The sequence below is a fragment of the Brugia malayi genome, assembly GCF_000002995.4.
Source record: "Brugia malayi strain FR3 genome assembly, contig: Bm_v4_Chr3_scaffold_001, whole genome shotgun sequence".
Taxonomy (NCBI): Eukaryota; Metazoa; Nematoda; class Chromadorea; order Rhabditida; family Onchocercidae; genus Brugia; species Brugia malayi.
In genome coordinates this window covers 7,799,524-7,818,862 of record NW_025062477.1, presented here as the reverse complement: position 1 = coordinate 7,818,862, position 19,339 = coordinate 7,799,524, and the positions used below count along the sequence as shown (strand labels likewise).

General features: G+C 32.8%; 3 protein-coding genes across 4 annotated transcripts in view; 2 read left to right on the top strand and 1 right to left on the bottom strand.

The window, feature by feature from the left end:
* Positions 1–645: 645 nt before the first annotated feature.
* Bma-sec-5 (putative exocyst complex component Sec5, putative) lies at positions 646–8,422 on the top strand (the record flags this gene model as incomplete). Its single annotated transcript, XM_043080351.1, has 20 exons — positions 646–856; positions 1,119–1,344; positions 1,527–1,643; positions 1,956–2,151; positions 2,304–2,456; positions 2,611–2,692; positions 2,784–2,896; positions 3,070–3,172; positions 3,244–3,291; positions 3,746–3,897; positions 4,161–4,327; positions 4,752–4,873; positions 5,177–5,265; positions 5,507–5,670; positions 5,977–6,142; positions 6,868–6,988; positions 7,251–7,339; positions 7,804–7,955; positions 8,034–8,084; positions 8,320–8,422. 20 exons carry the CDS (start codon positions 646–648, stop codon positions 8,420–8,422), a joined length of 2,625 nt encoding a protein of 874 aa, XP_042936285.1.
* A 1,390-nt stretch (positions 8,423–9,812) lies between these two features.
* Positions 9,813–13,203, bottom strand: Bma-gly-2 (uncharacterized protein; the record flags this gene model as incomplete). Its single annotated transcript, XM_043080350.1, has 7 exons — positions 9,813–10,008; positions 10,230–10,287; positions 10,509–10,620; positions 10,966–11,082; positions 11,331–11,654; positions 11,931–12,112; positions 13,071–13,203. 7 exons carry the CDS (start codon positions 13,201–13,203, stop codon positions 9,813–9,815), a joined length of 1,122 nt encoding a protein of 373 aa, XP_042936284.1.
* Positions 13,204–15,972: 2,769 nt separating this feature from the next.
* Positions 15,973–19,339, top strand: part of Bma-ubr-4 (Uncharacterized protein) — a gene marked incomplete at both ends in the record, with an annotated part of 32,509 nt that continues 29,142 nt past the window's right edge. For both annotated transcript variants that reach the window (XM_043080349.1, XM_043080348.1), the window contains 9 exons: positions 15,973–15,996; positions 16,256–16,442; positions 16,548–16,789; positions 17,279–17,430; positions 17,677–17,977; positions 18,185–18,389; positions 18,469–18,596; positions 18,686–18,898; positions 19,020–19,306. In XM_043080349.1, coding sequence (XP_042936283.1) covers positions 15,973–15,996; positions 16,256–16,442; positions 16,548–16,789; positions 17,279–17,430; positions 17,677–17,977; positions 18,185–18,389; positions 18,469–18,596; positions 18,686–18,898; positions 19,020–19,306 — 1,739 coding nt within the window. The remainder of the gene's footprint in view (positions 15,997–16,255; positions 16,443–16,547; positions 16,790–17,278; positions 17,431–17,676; positions 17,978–18,184; positions 18,390–18,468; positions 18,597–18,685; positions 18,899–19,019; positions 19,307–19,339) is intronic.

Genomic DNA, 19,339 nt, shown 5'->3' with positions numbered 1-19,339 from the left:
TATTATTAAACTGTCATAACTATACAAACTCGCATAGTCATGAATGCAGTTCATATACGAACAATCTCCAGTAAATGAAACTCTCACCTTCCCCACATACACCCACCACCCTCCTCTCCTGACTGGAAAACCACCATCGAAACCGCGCTATGCTACTCGAAGCAATATTTTGAAACTATTAAATCTTGCTCCTCGTTCCTAGAAATAACGAATTTGGTCAAAGTTGGTTCTGTAAGTTGTGTGGTTTTTGGAATAAGTTCAATAGCAAATGTAAGGTATAATGTAGTAAATTAGAATCTTTTTCCTCCGCAGAGTAGTCTTTAAGTAGATTGGCGAATTTAAATGAATAGCTCTAAAAACGGGTGAAATTTACTACAGTTAAACAGTAGCAAAATATGTATGGTAGGTGTATTTACTTTTTTTATTCAATTAGAGAAGATGTAAAACAATTTTTTGATTACAACATGATAGTATAAATTTGTGAAGTGATCTTAATTTACTTCTACGATAAAGTTGAAACATTTTAAATTTGTATAAAGGAAAAAAAGAAAAAGAGATCAGCTAGTATTTATTGTCAAAGCTGATTTTATACGTTGCAAAATATTTGGGTGTTAAGCAATGGTTTACAAATGTTCAAGTTTCAGGATGGCTGAAAATGCTGATCATTCAGTCAGTGATTCTGCTCTTCGGCCATTGATTACTGGTTTATCACCCAAAGAAGGAGTTCCGGGAACACAAATTAAAATTCGTGGCGAAAATCTTGGGAGGAACCAATCAGATCTGGTTGCTCTCTCCATTTGTGGAACTGACTGCTTAATGTCAGCAAAGTGGAAATCATCTTCTCTGATTATAGCACGTAACGATAATTTGTGAAATATTGTTCTGAAATTTCCCAGTTTTAATGAAACTTTCGGCACTTATAAGTGACAGTTCAGCTTGAAACTTATAGTTGTTTTACTGGTAATTATAAGAATATCTATTACCGACTCAAGCGATTAAATATCCAATAATTTGAATCTTTAACTTGAATAATTTGAAACATTGGTAGATAAAACCTCTAATACTCTCACTGATGTTAAGCATTCTTGCAGCTCAGTAAATAATATATATGATTTCAGGTATTGGGCAAGCAAAGCGTGGTGTTGGAGAAGTAGTCCTTTTAACAAAGTCGATGGGAAAAAGTACCTCAAATGTCACATTTCGTGTTTTCATCGTGCAAGTTGGTCCATTGGAAGAAAGTGCTGTTTGGGTAGATGAAACAAGAACTGTTCCTGGCCGTGAAGCTGTCCGTAATGTTCCCGAAACAACAGCTATTGTGGATGCGTTAGGATTGACGATTGAATCGTAAGTTCTGCGACTCTCTCTGAAGATAAATCATGGTTTTTGTGTTTCTTTTAGCAAACTTATTGCAGTATTTTGGGATTTTCAAGCATTTTATAATTACAGTAAGAAGTCTTGAAAATCAATATAAAAAAATGGAAAACAAATATATTGATTTGTTTTGGACAAATGTCACTTTTCTTCAGGCATAAGAAAATGGATCAAACATCTTTAATGCAAATGTTCCCGGAAGGTTCAGGCAATCTTCGGATGGAAAATTTCAATCCAGCCTGGTACTTGCTTGAAAATCATCGTGAAACAAAGTGAGTTTTGAGAATTATATGGACCTCGAAAATTGTTAAACTTGAAAACAATGAATTTAGCATTGAAGAAAAGTGACATACATGCAGTGTTTGAACTTATGGCAGTTATTTGTAAGCTGTTTGCTTTTTGTGGACTACTATATATGGTCTTTCCAAAAATATTCAAAAAAAGAATACAAATATATGGATATTCAAAATCATCTGTAATGTAAATCTTTTTAGAAAGTCAAACACGTCACCACTTCTGCAGAGGGAATAATATCTCAAATTTCGTATTTTGCCATGGCTCTTTTCATCTGTGTTATTTTGCAGACTTGTTAATCTCAGAAAAGGATTGATGTATTTAACTCAAAGTACTAAGGAAAGCGAAAAAAGTAGTTCCGATTTGCATCGTGCTAATCTGTACTCACTAATTAATTGCGTTGATACACTGGCAACACTTTACGATAAAATGCAGCTGGAGAGGAATGTTTGCGGTTGGCCGCTCACAAAAAATATTTCTGAGAAGGTTCACAATATCTTGTTTGATCTTGTTTAGAATTACGAAGTTTTGTTGGCTTATAAGTATTATTGAGCATCGAGTTGTAGCTCATACAATTCTCTTTTTATGATTTTTCACTGCTTATAAGAATGTTCGGGAAACTTCCAGCTAAATTCCAGCTAACTGAATCACACACAGCAGCAAATGCAGTATTCTATGATGTTTTAACACGGAAGGATCGAGCTGATGCTACACGAAATGCCTTATCAATACTTACTCGTTTTCGATTTATTTTCTTCCTCTCTAGTTCTATTGATCAAAATTTAGCAAAGGTGACACAACTTATATTTTCACAAAATCTCTCATGCTATTTAAATTTCGGGTCAAGTTTCGAAAGTTTAAATTTGTGTCTTGCTTATACCTCTTTCCAGTAGAACATACCAATGAATCAAATTGTGCAAATTTTGTATTGTGCATTAATTCCAGGGCGAATATTCAACTATTCTGAATGATTATGCCCGCGCAAAATCACTCTTTAAAGATACTGAGGTGTCATTATTTAAGGAGGGTAAATTCTTCTGTGTTATAATTAATTTGTTGCTTTTCTGAAAGTAGACAAAAGGTTGAATAACAAAACCAAGTTCATAGCCAGTTTTCAGTGATGACTGAATTGGATCAGAAAATGGAAATATTTAAAAGAAATATGAAGCAGCGTTTGATCGATATGCCTACTTCATTTGAAGATCAAAGTAAACTCATCAAATATCTAAAAGTAATGGATATATTATCTCTTTTCTCTTTTGCTCGATTGCTTATGCATAGATTATTTTGTAAAGTGACTACAATATTTCAGTAAAAAGGAAGATTTGAGAAATTAAATCCAATATGGGTCAAACAAAATGTTGCGGTTGGTTACCAATTTGAATACTCTAATTGCGTTTACAGATTCTCGAACCGAATTCTGACCCAGCATGGGACTGCATTACAGCATATCACTGTTGGTTAGAAGATCTTCTGTGGCAAACGCAAAGAAAGCATCTGAAGTTAGGTATTATTTGAAAATCGGGTTTCTACATCTTTGTGATTTATCAGTTTTTTTGAAAATATTTTAATTTTCAGCATTGGACCAAGTCAAGAGTAGGAGAGAATCGTCGGGCATATTTTCATGTAAGGAGCTCAGATCATTTCTATTCACTTGATTCTATATCCTCGAAAATATATACTTTTTTCACAGCTAGTTATTTTTTATCACAGCAGGCCAAAAAAAAAAATGTTCAGGGTCTTAGAATTTAGAGTGCCATCTAACATTTTCATTAGTAGGGTGCTTTATTTTTAATTTATATAGTTCATTCGTACATTTTCAAGATTTACACATAATTCGTTCGAGAAAATTGAGGTTGTAGAGTTATACATTCGTTCTCTATACTTTCTTGTTCTGAAGAAAATCCCATTCACTATGGCAGGACTTCGGAAATGGAAATTTTTTAAAATAATTGTTCTGATGTTCTCAGATTATTGTTATCCACTAAATCATTAGTGGATAACAATTATATGAATAAGAAAATTCCTCCTAATGCTCATCTTTTATAAATCATTACTGATGAAAATTTTACTGTTACAGTAATTGAAGAAAACTTCCATAATCTTCACGATTTCGTCCAAGAAATGGTAGATCTTATCACCGACAAATTACAAATATTCTGGAAGCTTTCTCAGATATACTCTTCATCAGTTACAAATCTAACCTCGGTGGATCGCATATGTGACATTAATGTCAGTTTAGTTGATTTTTTAAAGCCCTTTAAAGTTCAAAACCTTCGACCTTCTTTGCTTTATCTTTTGGTAGAAATATGCTTTTCTGTTAGATAAAATTTGCAGTTGAACATCTCAAACAATTTTTCACTTATTTTGTGTTCCAGGTCTCATTGCATTCTCTATTTTGTCCAGATATTTCCTGAAATTCTCATCGTTCAAGAAAATTTCCACCGTCATTGGTTCACCTATAGCTGTTTCATTAACTCATCGTATATTTTCAGCAAATGCTCATAAATACAGTCAATGTTTCATCATGGCTGATATTGAATGCGTTAGTGCCTGACGCTTTACCTGAATCTGTTTTGCGAAAATATAGCGAGCAGTTCGCGAAATGGCCTATCGCATCTTCTCTCACACACCAGTTATTTTCATCATTAAAAATTTTGAGGTGTGTGAAATGTTTTTTATTATTATGGTAAATTAAATAAACTCCAAAATTGACAGACTAAACAATCGTTCGCATCTTTTCTATCTTTAATGGAAAATTAACAAATGCTTAAACACACATTTTAATTTGACCATTTTATTATAGACAATAAGGGTGAGAATGATATGTTTTAAAAGCTGTAAAACTTCTCTAATATATTAAAACGAACTTGTTCATGTTCAGAAGGAAAAAATACACAGTCAAACTACAATACTTTTAATGTGATTATACTCGATAAAACAGTCCAAGATATATCAAGAACACCTATGTTGTATGACCAAATTTTGAATAATGTAGATAATATCACATTGATTTGAGTGATTGTATTTGTACATTGATTCCAGCAACCATATATTAGATTCAGTTACACTGATAAACACTTCAGATCATGCGTAAGTTTCCTGTTGGATTGCAATTTTACTTCGGAGCAACTACAGCCACTTTTGGAGCTTTGTGTTACTATTCGATTAAAATGCTTATCAAAAGTTATTGAAAGAGTTACTCAGGGTAAGCACTTCCAGAAATCTTTTAATTTATGCAGTTATTACTTATTAAAGTTGGGCCTCTGAATTTATCTTGCCTGGAGAATAGCCATCGGAAATAGAGAATCAGTGTTTTCCTTAACTGTAGCCATAATCATTTATTAATATTACCGTCATCCAGTTGTCCTACATGCTTTCATCGTATTTCAATAAGATATAGAGCAAATAAAATGTGTTACTGTAGTAATAGTGGCAATAAAACCACAGTTGCTCATGACTCGGATAACTTCCTTTTTGAAGCGATTCGCATTTCACTCCATTATTTTAGGAGTAATTAGCTTAGGGAATGGAGAAATCTGGAAATTAGAGCATGCGGGTTTGTTGAAAACTATTTTACCAGATCTTTATGAAACTGAGGTGAGTTTCTTTACGGATAGGTAATGTTCAATAATTGTTTTCTGTATAATTTCATATCCTTAGTTCGAAATTTATACAAATAGATGTAGTTAACTCAGGAAGCATTCTAAATGCATTCCAAATACGAAAAAGCGGAAGTGTATTTTATTTTTGAAAATAATTTTAATTAACTGAACTTCATTATAGAGCTTAAATCAAAATTACCAATGCTATCAGCTTGTTCTGTAGTTACTCTTTTGAGGTGAATGTTAGTATGGGACAAATTCGGCAAATACTTTCATCTTCAAATTATGCGGGTGAATTGGACTTGTTCAGTAGGGAACGATTTCGTTTTATGTTGATTGATTTATTTACGATGATTCTCACATCAGTTCGCGATTGTATAGAGAATGTTCTACAATTAAGGTATATTGCATTTATTCTAACACAAACATATTGCAAAATTGGATGAATTTTATGAAGCTTGAAAGTAGATAATTTGCTTGAAATCTTGCATGACTGAGGAAATGGATCATATTTTTTAAAAAAATTTTGGTTTACAATTTACTTTCTGAACTGTTTGAACGTAAAGCCCAAAAATCATCTATTAGCTGATCCAAAAAGAACATTTTTTGCATTACTTATTAGACCTACGGTGGTAACTTAGGATGATTTCGCTAACGAAGAAATTTCTTTGAAAATTTGGTGTAAAACTTTTTGTAAAATATGTAGAAATTGTGTAAAGCGTCCATCAGCTTTATTCAATGAAGGGACAGCTAGCAGCCGAAAATTGCTTATTGCCGTATGTAACATTGAATATATACTCAGTAATTCTTTGCCTACATTGTGTCGTCGCTTAGCTGAGAATGGTGTCAAGTATGGCGACCTCATATTTGAAGTAAGTTTCTGTTAATACTTTATATTTTTCATTTAGATCATAGAAAATCTGGAGAAGTAACTACTGTATTTTGTTTTTGCAGTGAGGTTCTTTTGTAGAGATTTGGTAGGAAAATGTTTTTGGTTTAGTTTGAAATTGATACAAATGAATCTGTTGCGGAGATTGATACATAGCAGCAATACACTGATAATTTCGTGGAAATGTTACCTAAGAATGTAGGATGACCTGAAGAAATAAATAATAAAGGATTTTTATGTATGAAATTGTAAATAATGAAGAATTTAAAAGTATGCTTATTGATTCTAAAGAATTCCCTAACAGTGAGTGTCAGTCCTTACATAGAATGCATTAAATTTTAACAAAATGCATGATTTACAATAAGGAGTTGAAACTCTCTAAACAATTTTATTGAGACAAAATTTCAACACATTCTTGTTACAAATTGTAACAATGAATAAGTTCAGCTGCAATTGAAGAATATTGGATAAATGATTCCCTACATGAGATTAGAACATTTGTATAAGGAATGTTCAAATATGTACAATCTTCAGTTTTATAATTTTATTTCTCCAATTATATTTCGGTTTTTCGACAGTTATCACTGGTTTCATCTGAAGAGGCTAAATTACTTCATTATTTTGAAAATGTGAAGGAGTTCCAGAGACTTTTTTTTTATTCTGTTTTCTTCATAATTAAAATCTAAAGAAATTTTTGAGAACTTTCAGAAAAGCAAAGGGCAGTTATTAGCGTTTCGACAGAACTTGATGAAGTATTACTTGCAAATAAAATGTGCTACGTTTAGTTCCATGTTTGGATCGGCTAATTATGATCTCCTACCAAATGAGGGTGACGTTAAGTTTTATGAGTTCTCAAGTTCGGAAATAATATTTGTACGAATAAAAAATTCTATCAGCATGATAAATAAGCTCTTGTATTCGCATGGAATGAATGAAAATAGCTGGAACATTTCCTAGTGTAATTCTTTGCCTTATTTGCCTTACATACCAAGTCTTTAATAAATTAATTTGTTGTCAACTTACCATTTGATTGAATCTGACAGCTAACAAAAAACATTCTGTAGTTTCCATCTCCATTCTAGTTGTTTCAGAGGCATCTGATTATATCAAAGAACTCGTCATGTATCTAATATTCATCCAGTCTGAAATATGCTTACTTGCCCCGCATGTCATGCGCGAGGTATTTTTTCAATCCATAAATGCTTACATAAGAATTATGTTGATGGCACTTTATTGGTAGTAAAATTTAAAAGATTTCTGATGAATTGGAAATGCTGTAGAAATTTTGGTTCCCTACATAATGATTTTGAAACTCGTACTAGCTATAACTAATATTACTTGAAATAGGCAGGTCAGCTCATCCTGTTCTAGAATTTGTTTTCATAGCTTTCATATTTTTTCAATATCATTTTCTGTTCAGACGTGTGAGTCTCCCAAACTTCGCCATTGGTATTAAGAGAGTAACTGTGGTAGGAAGCAACGCTCAGAAAATAATAAGTCAAGCTCGATCGATGTGCGAGTGATTCGGTGAAATCGGTCGAGCTCGACTTACCATTTTTTGTATGTTATTTCCTATGCTGAGAAGTTGAGACTGAATAATGTTCCTTGCAATTCTTTTTTTTTTTTAAATTGATTTTGTTTGAGGTGCTTGGTCCAATAATACAAAATGCATTTGACCAACTAATTGATCGTCTCAATCATTTACAAAATATGTCGTTGGAGCAAACCACACAAGTTGTTATTGATGTTACAGCGTTAGAAGAAACTGTACAAAATTTCCTGTTATTGGAAACAAGGTTTGCATCCGTTTCTTGTTAAATTTTCCGTCTTTTATTTTGAACGTATCATATAACTGACAATATTTCTATCTTTAGGGCTGTTGTGAATTCTTTTCGAGCAAAACTTGTCCATAATTTGGATCAGTCGTGAGTTTCACTTGTTTAAAGTTTGTAAATTAAATAAATTTTGCAAACACATTTTGTTACTCGTACTGCTTTTCTGATTTATTATGATTTCATTTTCTTGGCATTTATGCTTTACTAATTAAGGAACATTCCAATGCTATGAAAAACAGACCAACATGTAAATGTAGCTTGATATTTCATTTCAAGTAGTTAAAATCTTTATTGTACATTTCAAGAATACGACTCGCTTTTCCAGGCTTTTTAAGCGAAGTCTCCATAATTTCCGCGCTGCAATGCGAATGGCAATTGTAAGTTTGAATTACGACCACATAGACGCAAATGACTCATCTGATATATGAGTGTGGAAAAAAATTACGAGCTAAAGATTGTATTATAATCATTTCATTTATTCTTTAAAACTATAAGTTATATTCTCGTAACATTATTTGCATGAGCCCATGCCTCTCGCGAAGAGAAGGGCACAAGCTGATTAAGCTAAGTGTAAAAGCGGAATCATAAAATCCAAATTATGCTCGTGTGTTGAAATGTAATTGTTTGCATTCCTGATTTCATTTCAAACTTTTATGCTTACTTTGAAGTTATCATGTGGGGTGATTTCATAAGGTCATAAATTACATAAATTAGTTGAAATGTAGCTTATTCATAAAAGATACATAAACAAGTTCAACAATAAGTGATGATTCGAAAAAAGTGTTGAATTCGCTAGTGCAATTGTAGGAGAAACTGTCTTCTAGCAGTACAGGCTATTGTTATAATCAAATTGTTTAGGGATTTATCTGATTATCCGATAGTTAAGATTCCTGCAATAGTAAAAAGTACTAAATGGCAACAAATGAACTGTTACAGAATCATAGGAAGGAAAATGCAGAAAACTCCAGCTACATCTAGTAAACATACTTTCTGTGATAATACTTTTACCTGATTCAAAAGGTTGTAACTTTGTACTAACCATTTTTCTTTTTTTTTGAAATAAGTTCGGTTTTGGAGCTTTTCGATCTAGCCATTACGCTAGTCGTTGTATAAACATTATCACATAATCAGTACTATTATAAAGTAAGATGATACCTCGAAACAAGTGCTATGTCCTCCTACCATCAAACCTGTCCGTTTTGCAATTTGCTTTAAATGGTAGTGAAATGATTTGCTCTGGAACTTTTTGGCAATATTCGATTTGGCCAATGAACGACCAGCTTTAATAGTTGCATTCAATCTTCTATGGTAAGCAGTATGTCTTATATCTTCACGACCTTGCCGGTGACAAATAATAATCACGAACCAAATCTATTATTGATTTGCGAATAATACCCGCTACTTCATGATTCATTTAAAGTGCTCGAATTCGTTTATTTTTCCTAACATCATTTTTGGACTAAATATAAATTATGCAGCAGAATAAAAAGAGGAATATGCATTAAAATGAAATAAGCATAAAATTACGTATGTGAAGTAACATGATTTTTATGGAAAGTGTCACTTGTTGCAATTTAGGGAAGATTCAGCGCAAAAACTTTATTTTTTTGATTTCAAAGGAAATTAAAAACATTGCATAGGATAAAAGGGTTGTGATCAGAATACTTGGAAGTTTCCACAAAGTGACATATTGGGTGTTGTATTAGAGAACATATTGGATGTTGCATTATGGAAACTAACAATTTAGGGACATATACTTTTATTTAAGTTACTTGAGGCTTTCTGATGTATTGAAATGGAAACTTGTCTGAAGAATGCTCAAGAATGCGAATCATAAACAAGAAGAAAGAGAGCTGTCTGACCCTGCAAGAAATCACGACAAGGACAGATTCGTCGTATATCCAAAATCGTTGGAACGGATGCACAGCTATACAAATCTGAATTTTCCTGCTTCGAGCATTCATATGGTGCATATGGAATTGGTATACTGTTTAGCGTTGCACATGATCCACTCCTAGAAATGAGTCATTTGTTATAATCACAATATTCACTGACTTATTAAAATGATACCTGCAATTAATCAATATATTGTTAGTCTCATATATTCCATATCAGCGGTAAATCCCACCGAAATGACTGGAAAAGTTCACATACGTATCGAGTGGACGGTAGTAATAAAAATGAACAAAGGACAATACAACTGTTACATCAGGTATGGAAAATCAAAGAACATACTTATTTAGAAATTCAGGCATATTCACGATGCGGAAGAATGAACGTTCACACAGGAAATCTAGAAACAACCAATTACAAAGTGTAATTAAAATTGTTTACTTGGAAGGAAATGCTTTCTCATCAGAAATGCGTAATAATTGACAAGGTCTCATAAAATTTTGAACAAATGAACAAAAACATCCTTATGTCCCTCATTTGTCTGCATTTCAATTCAATTTTAATTCAAAGTCATATTGATTCGCCTTCATACCTGACTATATCGAAATTAATAAAACTAACTATGCTGACGACATGCATCTTGACAAGATTGCATTGAAACTGCTTCAACTGTTATCATAATAGCATGCACAGGAGGAAAACGGCTGACATAGCAAAAGTCCTGTTTGGATTCCTAAGACTGTGAATTCGAACGGGGTATATGCGATAGGCTAGAAGTGAGCAGGATTGAAGTATATTATTTATTTTTGCTATATATTATTCAATTTTTTCACAGATAACCCTAAATAAAAAATGTAAAATAAGCACATTTTATAGAACCGGATTACTAGCATCAAAACATTCTTCTAAATAGGCAACTGTCGGGAAAATGCTATATTTGAGAAGTTTCTAGCTTAAAAACGAAATCATAAGTGCAAACTTCAGGGAAACTAATTTAAGTAATTCTGGCTCAAAATCCTGAATCTATTATCAATCAGTTTTGTGCTAAAATTCATGATAACTTGATCTAAACACTAACTTGCGAAAGCAAGGCTTCACGTATTGCATCTTCTACTTGCGACGAAATCTCGATGTCAACAGTAAATACATGGGGTCGACCGATAAAAAGTTTCGCATAAGGATTTTGACTCGTTAGCTGGAATTTTCAGAATATTTGAATTTTATAAAATGAAAGAACGAGAAAAGCAGTGTTTTCTGATATATTGAATTCGTTATGCCCTCTTTAAAAATGAAATGAAACCTTATACCGCAGCAGACAATTCAGATTATACGTGCCATAATCGGAAATAATTGTAACTCAATAACATCAGCAATGCAACTCGCTAAAGTCCAGTCGAACATGTTAAATTACGAAGGTTCGACCGGTTTCTTTTTAAAATTTACTTCGCGTAAAGTTGGCTTGTCCTTGAAGAAATCGGATGTTTTCCGAGATTTCGGCGGATTAAACGAAGGATTGATGAAAACAACACCGTTTGCAATAGCTTCCAATGGCGCAGGACCTTCAAACAGAAAACCAAGACCCAAAAATATCTTCACCTTTCTCATTAAAGCATGTAATTCGGGACCTATCAAAACTCCGTGATTTATTATAAGGTTATCGAAATCTGGCAAATTATCGTTAACAGTTGCGTGCACTTCAGTAAATTTTCGTACGGTTTCTATGAGTCGTTTCGCATTCTTCCACATATAACCTGCTTTACCGTAGACCTACAAATGCCACACGCAAAATTTATATTTTCAATTCAGAATAATCTCGACCCACGTCCAGAATAACAAACTTTAAATTGAACTATTACCAAAGGATCATAGCCCACCGAAGACCTATCCTTAATATTAAGATTACATTTGAAATGAAGGGTTCGAGCCTACTAAATCATCCTGCAAAGTACAAAAAAATATAATTCTATATAAATATTCGCTGATGAATCATATTGAACGTTTACCAATATTAGTAATATTATTTTTCTTGATATCTTGCTTAACTGGATCCATTTCCACTGCAAATCCGAGAAATGTGTTATCATCTGTATGCGGGTACATTGTCATGAACTGCTGCAAATCTAACTGATGGTTACCCCACGGATTTTTTCTTGACCCACACAGTGAATTTTTATGAGCAGCAAAATAAATTCGAGAACTGAATTCCGCATGCGTGCCGAACGAATCTAGAATTCATAGCTTACATCTGAAATAAAACAACTCTTGATCAATGACTGAATGAATTTTGCTTTTTTACTATTCTCTTGGGCTTCCATAGAAAAGAATTAGTTTGACCGAGAGGAAATGTACTACGAATAATTCAGCTAATTTAATGCAAATAATTTTCAATTGTAATTACTGAAAAAAAGGCCTATAAGACAAAATACAGATCTAAATCTGAAAATAAAACAAAAAACTACAATTTTATTAACTTACTTCATTCTGTTAAAAAAATCTTTCATTTTTCCACGAAGATACTTCAGGCCAACGATATCAGTGAAAAGGAGATTAATTACTTCTCTGTCATGAAGTGGACAAGGACACATATAATCGATTTTTTTTATGTTTCTGAAAAATTAAGCAAATCCAATAAAACTAATTCAAAATATATATATATATATATATATGGAAAATTCATCGATCTGATAAGAAATGAGGTTTATGAGGACTCCAAATTATAAAAATGAAATGGGCAAGAGGATGAACTGTCTTCCTTAGATTCAATATATAAGTTAATTTTCAATAGTGACAATAAAGCAAAAAGAAAAAAATCCCGATCCACTACTGGAAAGACTAGATTAGTAAATAGTTTAGAATCGCAGAAAAACAACATGCCACAATAAGATTACCATTTTGCATTACTTACTAATTACCAATTTATTATGTATTTGTTACAATTGTCGCGGGAGAAGGGATGGGGATCTTATATGCACAAATACATGCAGTGAGCATACTTTTTTAAGATATGTTACTGATTTACTCCCAAAACTAACAGTTATTCATTACAAGGCTGTTTCTTACTCATCCCAATAATTTACTAAAATTTGAAACTGAATCGAATATAATCATCACACAGAACTACTCTTCTTCATATTCTGTCATTATAAAAGTGTATGCAATTATTCAGTGTCCTAACTTCAGTACAGATCATAAGACTGTGGCCCAAAAGATAAAGTTCTGCAATCAAATCAGACCACTGCACAAGTTCTCCAAGTGGCCCACCTGTTGATGATAGCTGGCCGAGTTTGAAACCAAATTCCATACTCAGGAAACCCATATACATTATTATCTGCAATTAGTATTTGTATTCAGACAAATGACAATTCTGAAAGAAGGAAAATTAGTAGTGAAATTTGTCCACGCACATTCAGTTTTTGTTGTAGAGACACGACTTTTGGCCACTTGATCATTAATTCATTGTACGCACTCAACCACTTAGGCCACAAAAGAGTAATCCGGGTCCTTATAAACTTATAATTTAACTCATTATCAAACATAAGTTTTAAAAGTCCTGACAGAATTCGTTCCATCTGAAAGTAATCGTTCATGAAATGTACCGTATTTTCAATTCTATAAATTATTGATTGAATGTTAAATTCATCTTAAATTTATTTCTTTAAGTCTTTAGAATTTCTCATCAGATCCCATGAGATTAGAAGAAAAAAAACCAAACAAAAAGCGTATATGCATTAGTCAAAGACCGACGAACCGAGCTGTCGACAAACTAGACAACGATGTCATCAGACGTAATACCGTGCATTGAATAATCGGACAAAAGATCTGATCACCTCGGGATTTCTATTCTCAGGAGAAATTGCAGTGCCATTTTTTACAACCTTTCGCCATGACAAAACTGGGCAATACTTCTCGACCTCGGAAAGGTAGATCCTGAAAGAACAGGATGTTCCATTTACGCCATAAAATGCATAACATTTGTGTGTTCGTCATCCTTTCTCCATCCATTGCATTTTTTCGCGACAGTTGGGGTATTCGACAGCATCCGCTTCCGATATAGAACACTCTTGCTTTTCTAAATCTGTAATTAGTTGCTAATACAAAAAGGCTTCCAACAATAATTCTGAATCGGTACTAGTTTTTCGCCACTTTTAAATGCTTTTAGCTATTATAAAGAAGATCTTGCAGCGTGCCCGTAATAACGTATAGCAAATAATTGTCAGAATAATAGTTTTTGAAATGAATTACTTTTGTTCCAAGTTGATATATATCCGTTCCTTCCGAGAGTCCCATAATAAAACTCATCTTCATTCTGAAACGACTACGACCAAAAATTTATATAAATGATAGTGCAGAGCTCTGATTAGTTTCTTCAACTTAGTTGCTTCTTTAAATAAAAAAAATATAAAGGTAATTGCATATAAAAAGTAGTTGATAACACTTGATGGATAGGCACAGTTTGAAGCTAAGCCAAATTTTATTAAGTGCTTATTAGCGGTGAAAAAAACCAGATTTTGAAGATTGGTCTTAAAATAGCTGATAAAAAATTCAGTTCAATATCTCCAGGGATGAAAATTTTCTTTTACAGCAACCGGTTAAATTTGTGCATGGGCTATTTTTAAAAGCAATCAGCTAAATCTATTTACAGATGAAACTTTATTTCGTTGTTTTTTTTTTTTTTTTTTTTTTTTTTTTTGGGACACTATCCCGCAATGCTTCCCTGATTAAAATCCTTCCATTATATTAATCCTGTATTTTGATGGTAATTAGAACTTTATCCATAAGTTTACCTGAGTTTTTAATAACAATATTTTTCAATATTTCAATAACAATCACATTATTACAGAAGTCTTGATTTCAAAGCTAAATGATACACACAATGAATAACTTGAGTCAAAGGAGTTACCATAACGCTGATAACTGATAAAATGATAAAAGAACGGTGGGAGGAATCTTGATTCGACCGAGCCATTTGCAGTAATGACTCAGTCGCAGTAAGTTACTTTTATTAATTTGCAGTAAGTTACTTTTACAGTTACTTATTTCTTTTCTCTCTATGACTGACTAATTGCATTAAGTGATGAACCATAAAATGGGCAGTGTGCAGGTAAGTACTTTTGCTTATAAATATTTCTTATAAATATTTCGTTCATACTAAGCCAAATAAGGAAATCAACCATGAACAAGATGAAATTTTAATGAATTAATTTCTACTGTAATTGTTACAACAAGCGAGTAAGTTGTACTTTTAAACCGTCATGCATCGCTAATAGTAATACTCCGATGAACAGATTGGCAAACATAAAGACTGAACAAAGAGCACAATACAATTTGAGCATACATACTGCCCTCGTCTCATTAGCCACCGAATCAAGTAAGACATGACTTTCTTCCGATACGGTATTCTGAAGTGATATCAAGAAATGATGATAATCAAATAAGGTGCTTGTTAAACGTGAAGCTTAACTGCTTAAATGTTCCAGCATAAACAGGTTGTGTATTAGAATGGAAGCAGAAATTCTAAAAAACAAAGTTGAGGAACCAAATTTACCTTAGGAAGAAGAACTTTGATTTATAGGATAAAACGAACGGATATCGATAGAAAACATCACAAAAGAATACTTTGAAAGTTTCTAATAAGATTTTTTAAAAATGAGTGTTTGCAACCTTCATTTTTGAATTTCCAGTACACTACGAAAATTTGAATAATCAAGATCTCAAACTTATGCCAATCCATATTAATTAATATAGTGAATCGGATAATATATTTCTATATCTCTCACTGAATCATTCCTTCAACAGTACTAACCATACCACAATCCACAAATCAGTGCTATCACCTATTCAGTTGTCGAAGGTCGTAGTTTGCATGGCGTCCCCCACCCTGAGTAGGACACAGTGATGGATTTCAGAGGTTTTATCGCTTGCAATTACGTGACGCCAAATGAGACACGCGACAGGGGAGAGGGTGCTACGTTTGACGCATTTAAGAGCAAAGGATCTGCACTTATTTGACTTAATGCTGTTAGAAGTTAAATGATTCAATTCAATAGAATTAATTTTCTGGGCAGAACAAATATTGCTGGATAGAATGGGACAGAATAGTCACTGCAACGTAAGAAAAGAGTGTCGAGAATAGACATCAATTTATACCTCTTTTAATTTCGATTTGTTGAGGGAAATTTTGGTAGTTGGCTTTCATTAGCATTATCACAATTCCACTTCCATAAAGCAAAAAATTTAGGTTGTCGAGTAGTCATAGCGATACATAATGAATTTTAGATTCTTTAAAGTTGTTATTCAGAAATGCCTTACTCATCGCAACGAATTCTTCGCTTTATTACTCTGTAATTTTATCGTTCTGATAGTTTTAGGACTTTTCGACTCGTATACTGGAAGATGCTGACCATACAGAAATGAGTTGGAGTCTTGCAAGTAATGCGGATCAAAAATCAGGACATATAAATAGCCTTTTGAAATATGTCATCAGTAACGGTTCGTCAATGCAACCGGACGAGACTATCCTATCAATTCATGTTATTGGCACAAATTTGCATAAATGTAAGTGTTTCTTGTAAATATAAATTAATATGCCTTTTTTTATAACGTTTTTAAAATTCGATAGATAATGCTGTATATTGACTATGTGATGTTATATCTTTTCAGTACCTAGTAATGATTTGTTGCTTGCTAGTGAAGCATATCGTGTGTTAATCAATCAATTTACGAAACAGCTGAATGAGGAACTTGTTATTACAATTCATCTGGTAGATATCATACGTTGTTTGTTGACTGGAACGGCATTGCCTACTGAATATCATAGTTATCTATGCTCACAGCAGATTAATCAAAAGAAGCATGACACAGTTGAAACCGCTCAGCCTTGCATACAGTTAAATATTTCTACTGTAAGTATTTAATTTCTGACATGAATTTTAAAAATTGAAAAGCTGTGAGTTACTTAGCGTGCTCAACATATTCCATAATTTTAAGCAATGCATAGATGAAGGCAATTAGTTTATTAATTTAGTGTATTTATTTACTTTAGGTATGCTATACGCTGTTTACTGAGTACGTAATGCTGCTATAAAAGTGATTGCGAACTTAACTGTGATAGAAATTTAGAAATAAATTGTTTACTGAAATCATGCACTTTTGCTAGTTAAATTTTCTATCATATAAACTCTTTATTGTCTGCTACTTGTAGCAGGTATTTACCACCTTTGTGTCAATCAGACCGTAATTCAGTATCACACATTTTGCAATGCTGTATGTGGAACAAGATTTTTTTTAATTAATTAGTTTTAATTAATTAATTCAATTAATTAAACCTTTTCCAAATTAATTTTGCTATTGAAGCAAATCAATTATTGAGAAGAAAATTCGACAGATTTCAGAAAGAAATATTAGCAATAAACGGACTGTCATTATTTTCTTCTTTTTCTATCGAAAAATTAATTTCCGCTTTTATTCCTGCAAAATTCCTTGATCCATTTCGAAGTGCAGTCGCTCATCCTTCATTTCCCGCATATTCCAAAATTGATCACAGGTTGGTAACATTTCTATTTTACTAGTTAATTTAATAAAAACTTTGAGTAAGTACCTTTTCTGGTAGATTTGTTGCAAGTTGGTCTTGGTGTCATGTCAAGATTAAATGACATCAAAATAGAATATGGTTTGCTTAAAATTTCCGCATTCTATGGCTCGTCAGCCATTTCCATCTATAACTTTTTTTTATTATTAAAGTTAATTTTTTTTTTTTTTTTGGATAACTTTTAGCAGTTATCATTTTTAGTGACCTATCAATTCTTGAAAATGGGATTTCTAATATCGATAAGTTGTTATGCATCGATTTTGGCATGGCAACTGAAACCGTAGTGGAATGCATCAGTTGTACCTCGAATGCGCTAATTTTGATGATTGGTTCGTTAGCATGTAATTGTACCGTTGAAGAAATGCACACGGATGCAGCAAATGCGTGTTGCGCAACAGTAATTAGTGTACATAGGCGTGTCACTGAAATGGCAGTAGGAACACTGTACGCCAAAAATCATTTAACGAGCTCCATTGAAATTCTGGTGTTTTGCATTAATGAGGTAGGCTTTTACTGAAAAGACATCTTAGTGGTAAAAATTTTTACATTAGTATATTTAGAAGTTAAAAAAAAAATTTTACATTAGTAATTACTGTTTCTTTTACTAAGCAACAGTCACAACAATTTTTTCGTACACAACAAGACAAAGACAGTTGTTTGTTTGGGAAAAAGAAAAACATTGTTCTATCATTCTTATCCTCATTTGCAGTTATTGAAAAATTGCAAAACGGAAATTGTGTATGTTTTCGCTAATCGTTTCCTCAGTGTGCTTCCAACGGCTTTATCATTTTTGACATTTATATCGTCTGCTTTATATGAAGCGCTTTGGGGTATCGCTAAGGAAGCGCTACAACATGCACTGAGACTCGGTGATGCTACTTCAGTCAAAAAGCAAGCTTCAACAGATTCACCTGGTAAACTCTATGATTGTTTTCAATAAGTTTTAATCAGAATTAGCATTAAAATCCCGTAATTGAAAACTGTAAATTATAGATGATCCGGTAGCAGGGGTTGGTGATTGGTTGGAAAATATTTTGAGAGCCGTACCCGTTTTGATGGATCAGCAAGAAGATGCAGTTAATTTGCAAAAGGCTACTCTTTTTACCATATCTTCTTCAACGGTAAAATAAGGGAATTTATCGAAACATTGCAAAATTACAAGAATGTGAAATATTAAAACTTATGCCAACTTTCTTTTTTTTGATTTTAGTTGCTAAGCTTATGCGAAAGAAGCTTGTCGTTATTGTTGTTTATGGGAAACACTTCAAACATTTGGACAAGTTCAAGTTTTAATTGTTTCCGGGATTTATGTGCTGCATCAGGTGGTGATCATGGTTATTGTGGAACAGAAGATATTAGTGCTTTATTAATACTACTTCTGGAACATTCCCTGAACAAGGGCTATCTAGAGAAAAACTATAACGTAAGCATTTATGACAATAATATTCTGAGAGAAAAAATTTTCCTTCATGTTAGGTCAAGCTCATTAATTTTCAAATATTTTTTTTTTTTTTTTTTAAATTACTGCTCTCTGTTTTTTTCAGGAACAACTGGTGAACAGTTTGTTGTATTTTCCAAAAGATAATGAATCAGAAATTATTACTTCTGATCCGTTTTGCCTGAAAATCATTGCTGTTTGTGTGCTGGGATGTCAGAATGTAGCACGAATTGTTTCTCATGTTCTGCGCTCAATAGATGCAGAATCCAGAAACGGTACTCCTGAGCCCTCCACCTTCTGGCTTCTCGAATGTATTTCTGAACTATTAGATATTGAAGATCTGAAAAAGTCAGCTGATTATGCAATGCACATGTTATATGACGTACTAAAGAGGTTTTTTTCTTTTTTAGTTTTTCTTCTTTAGTT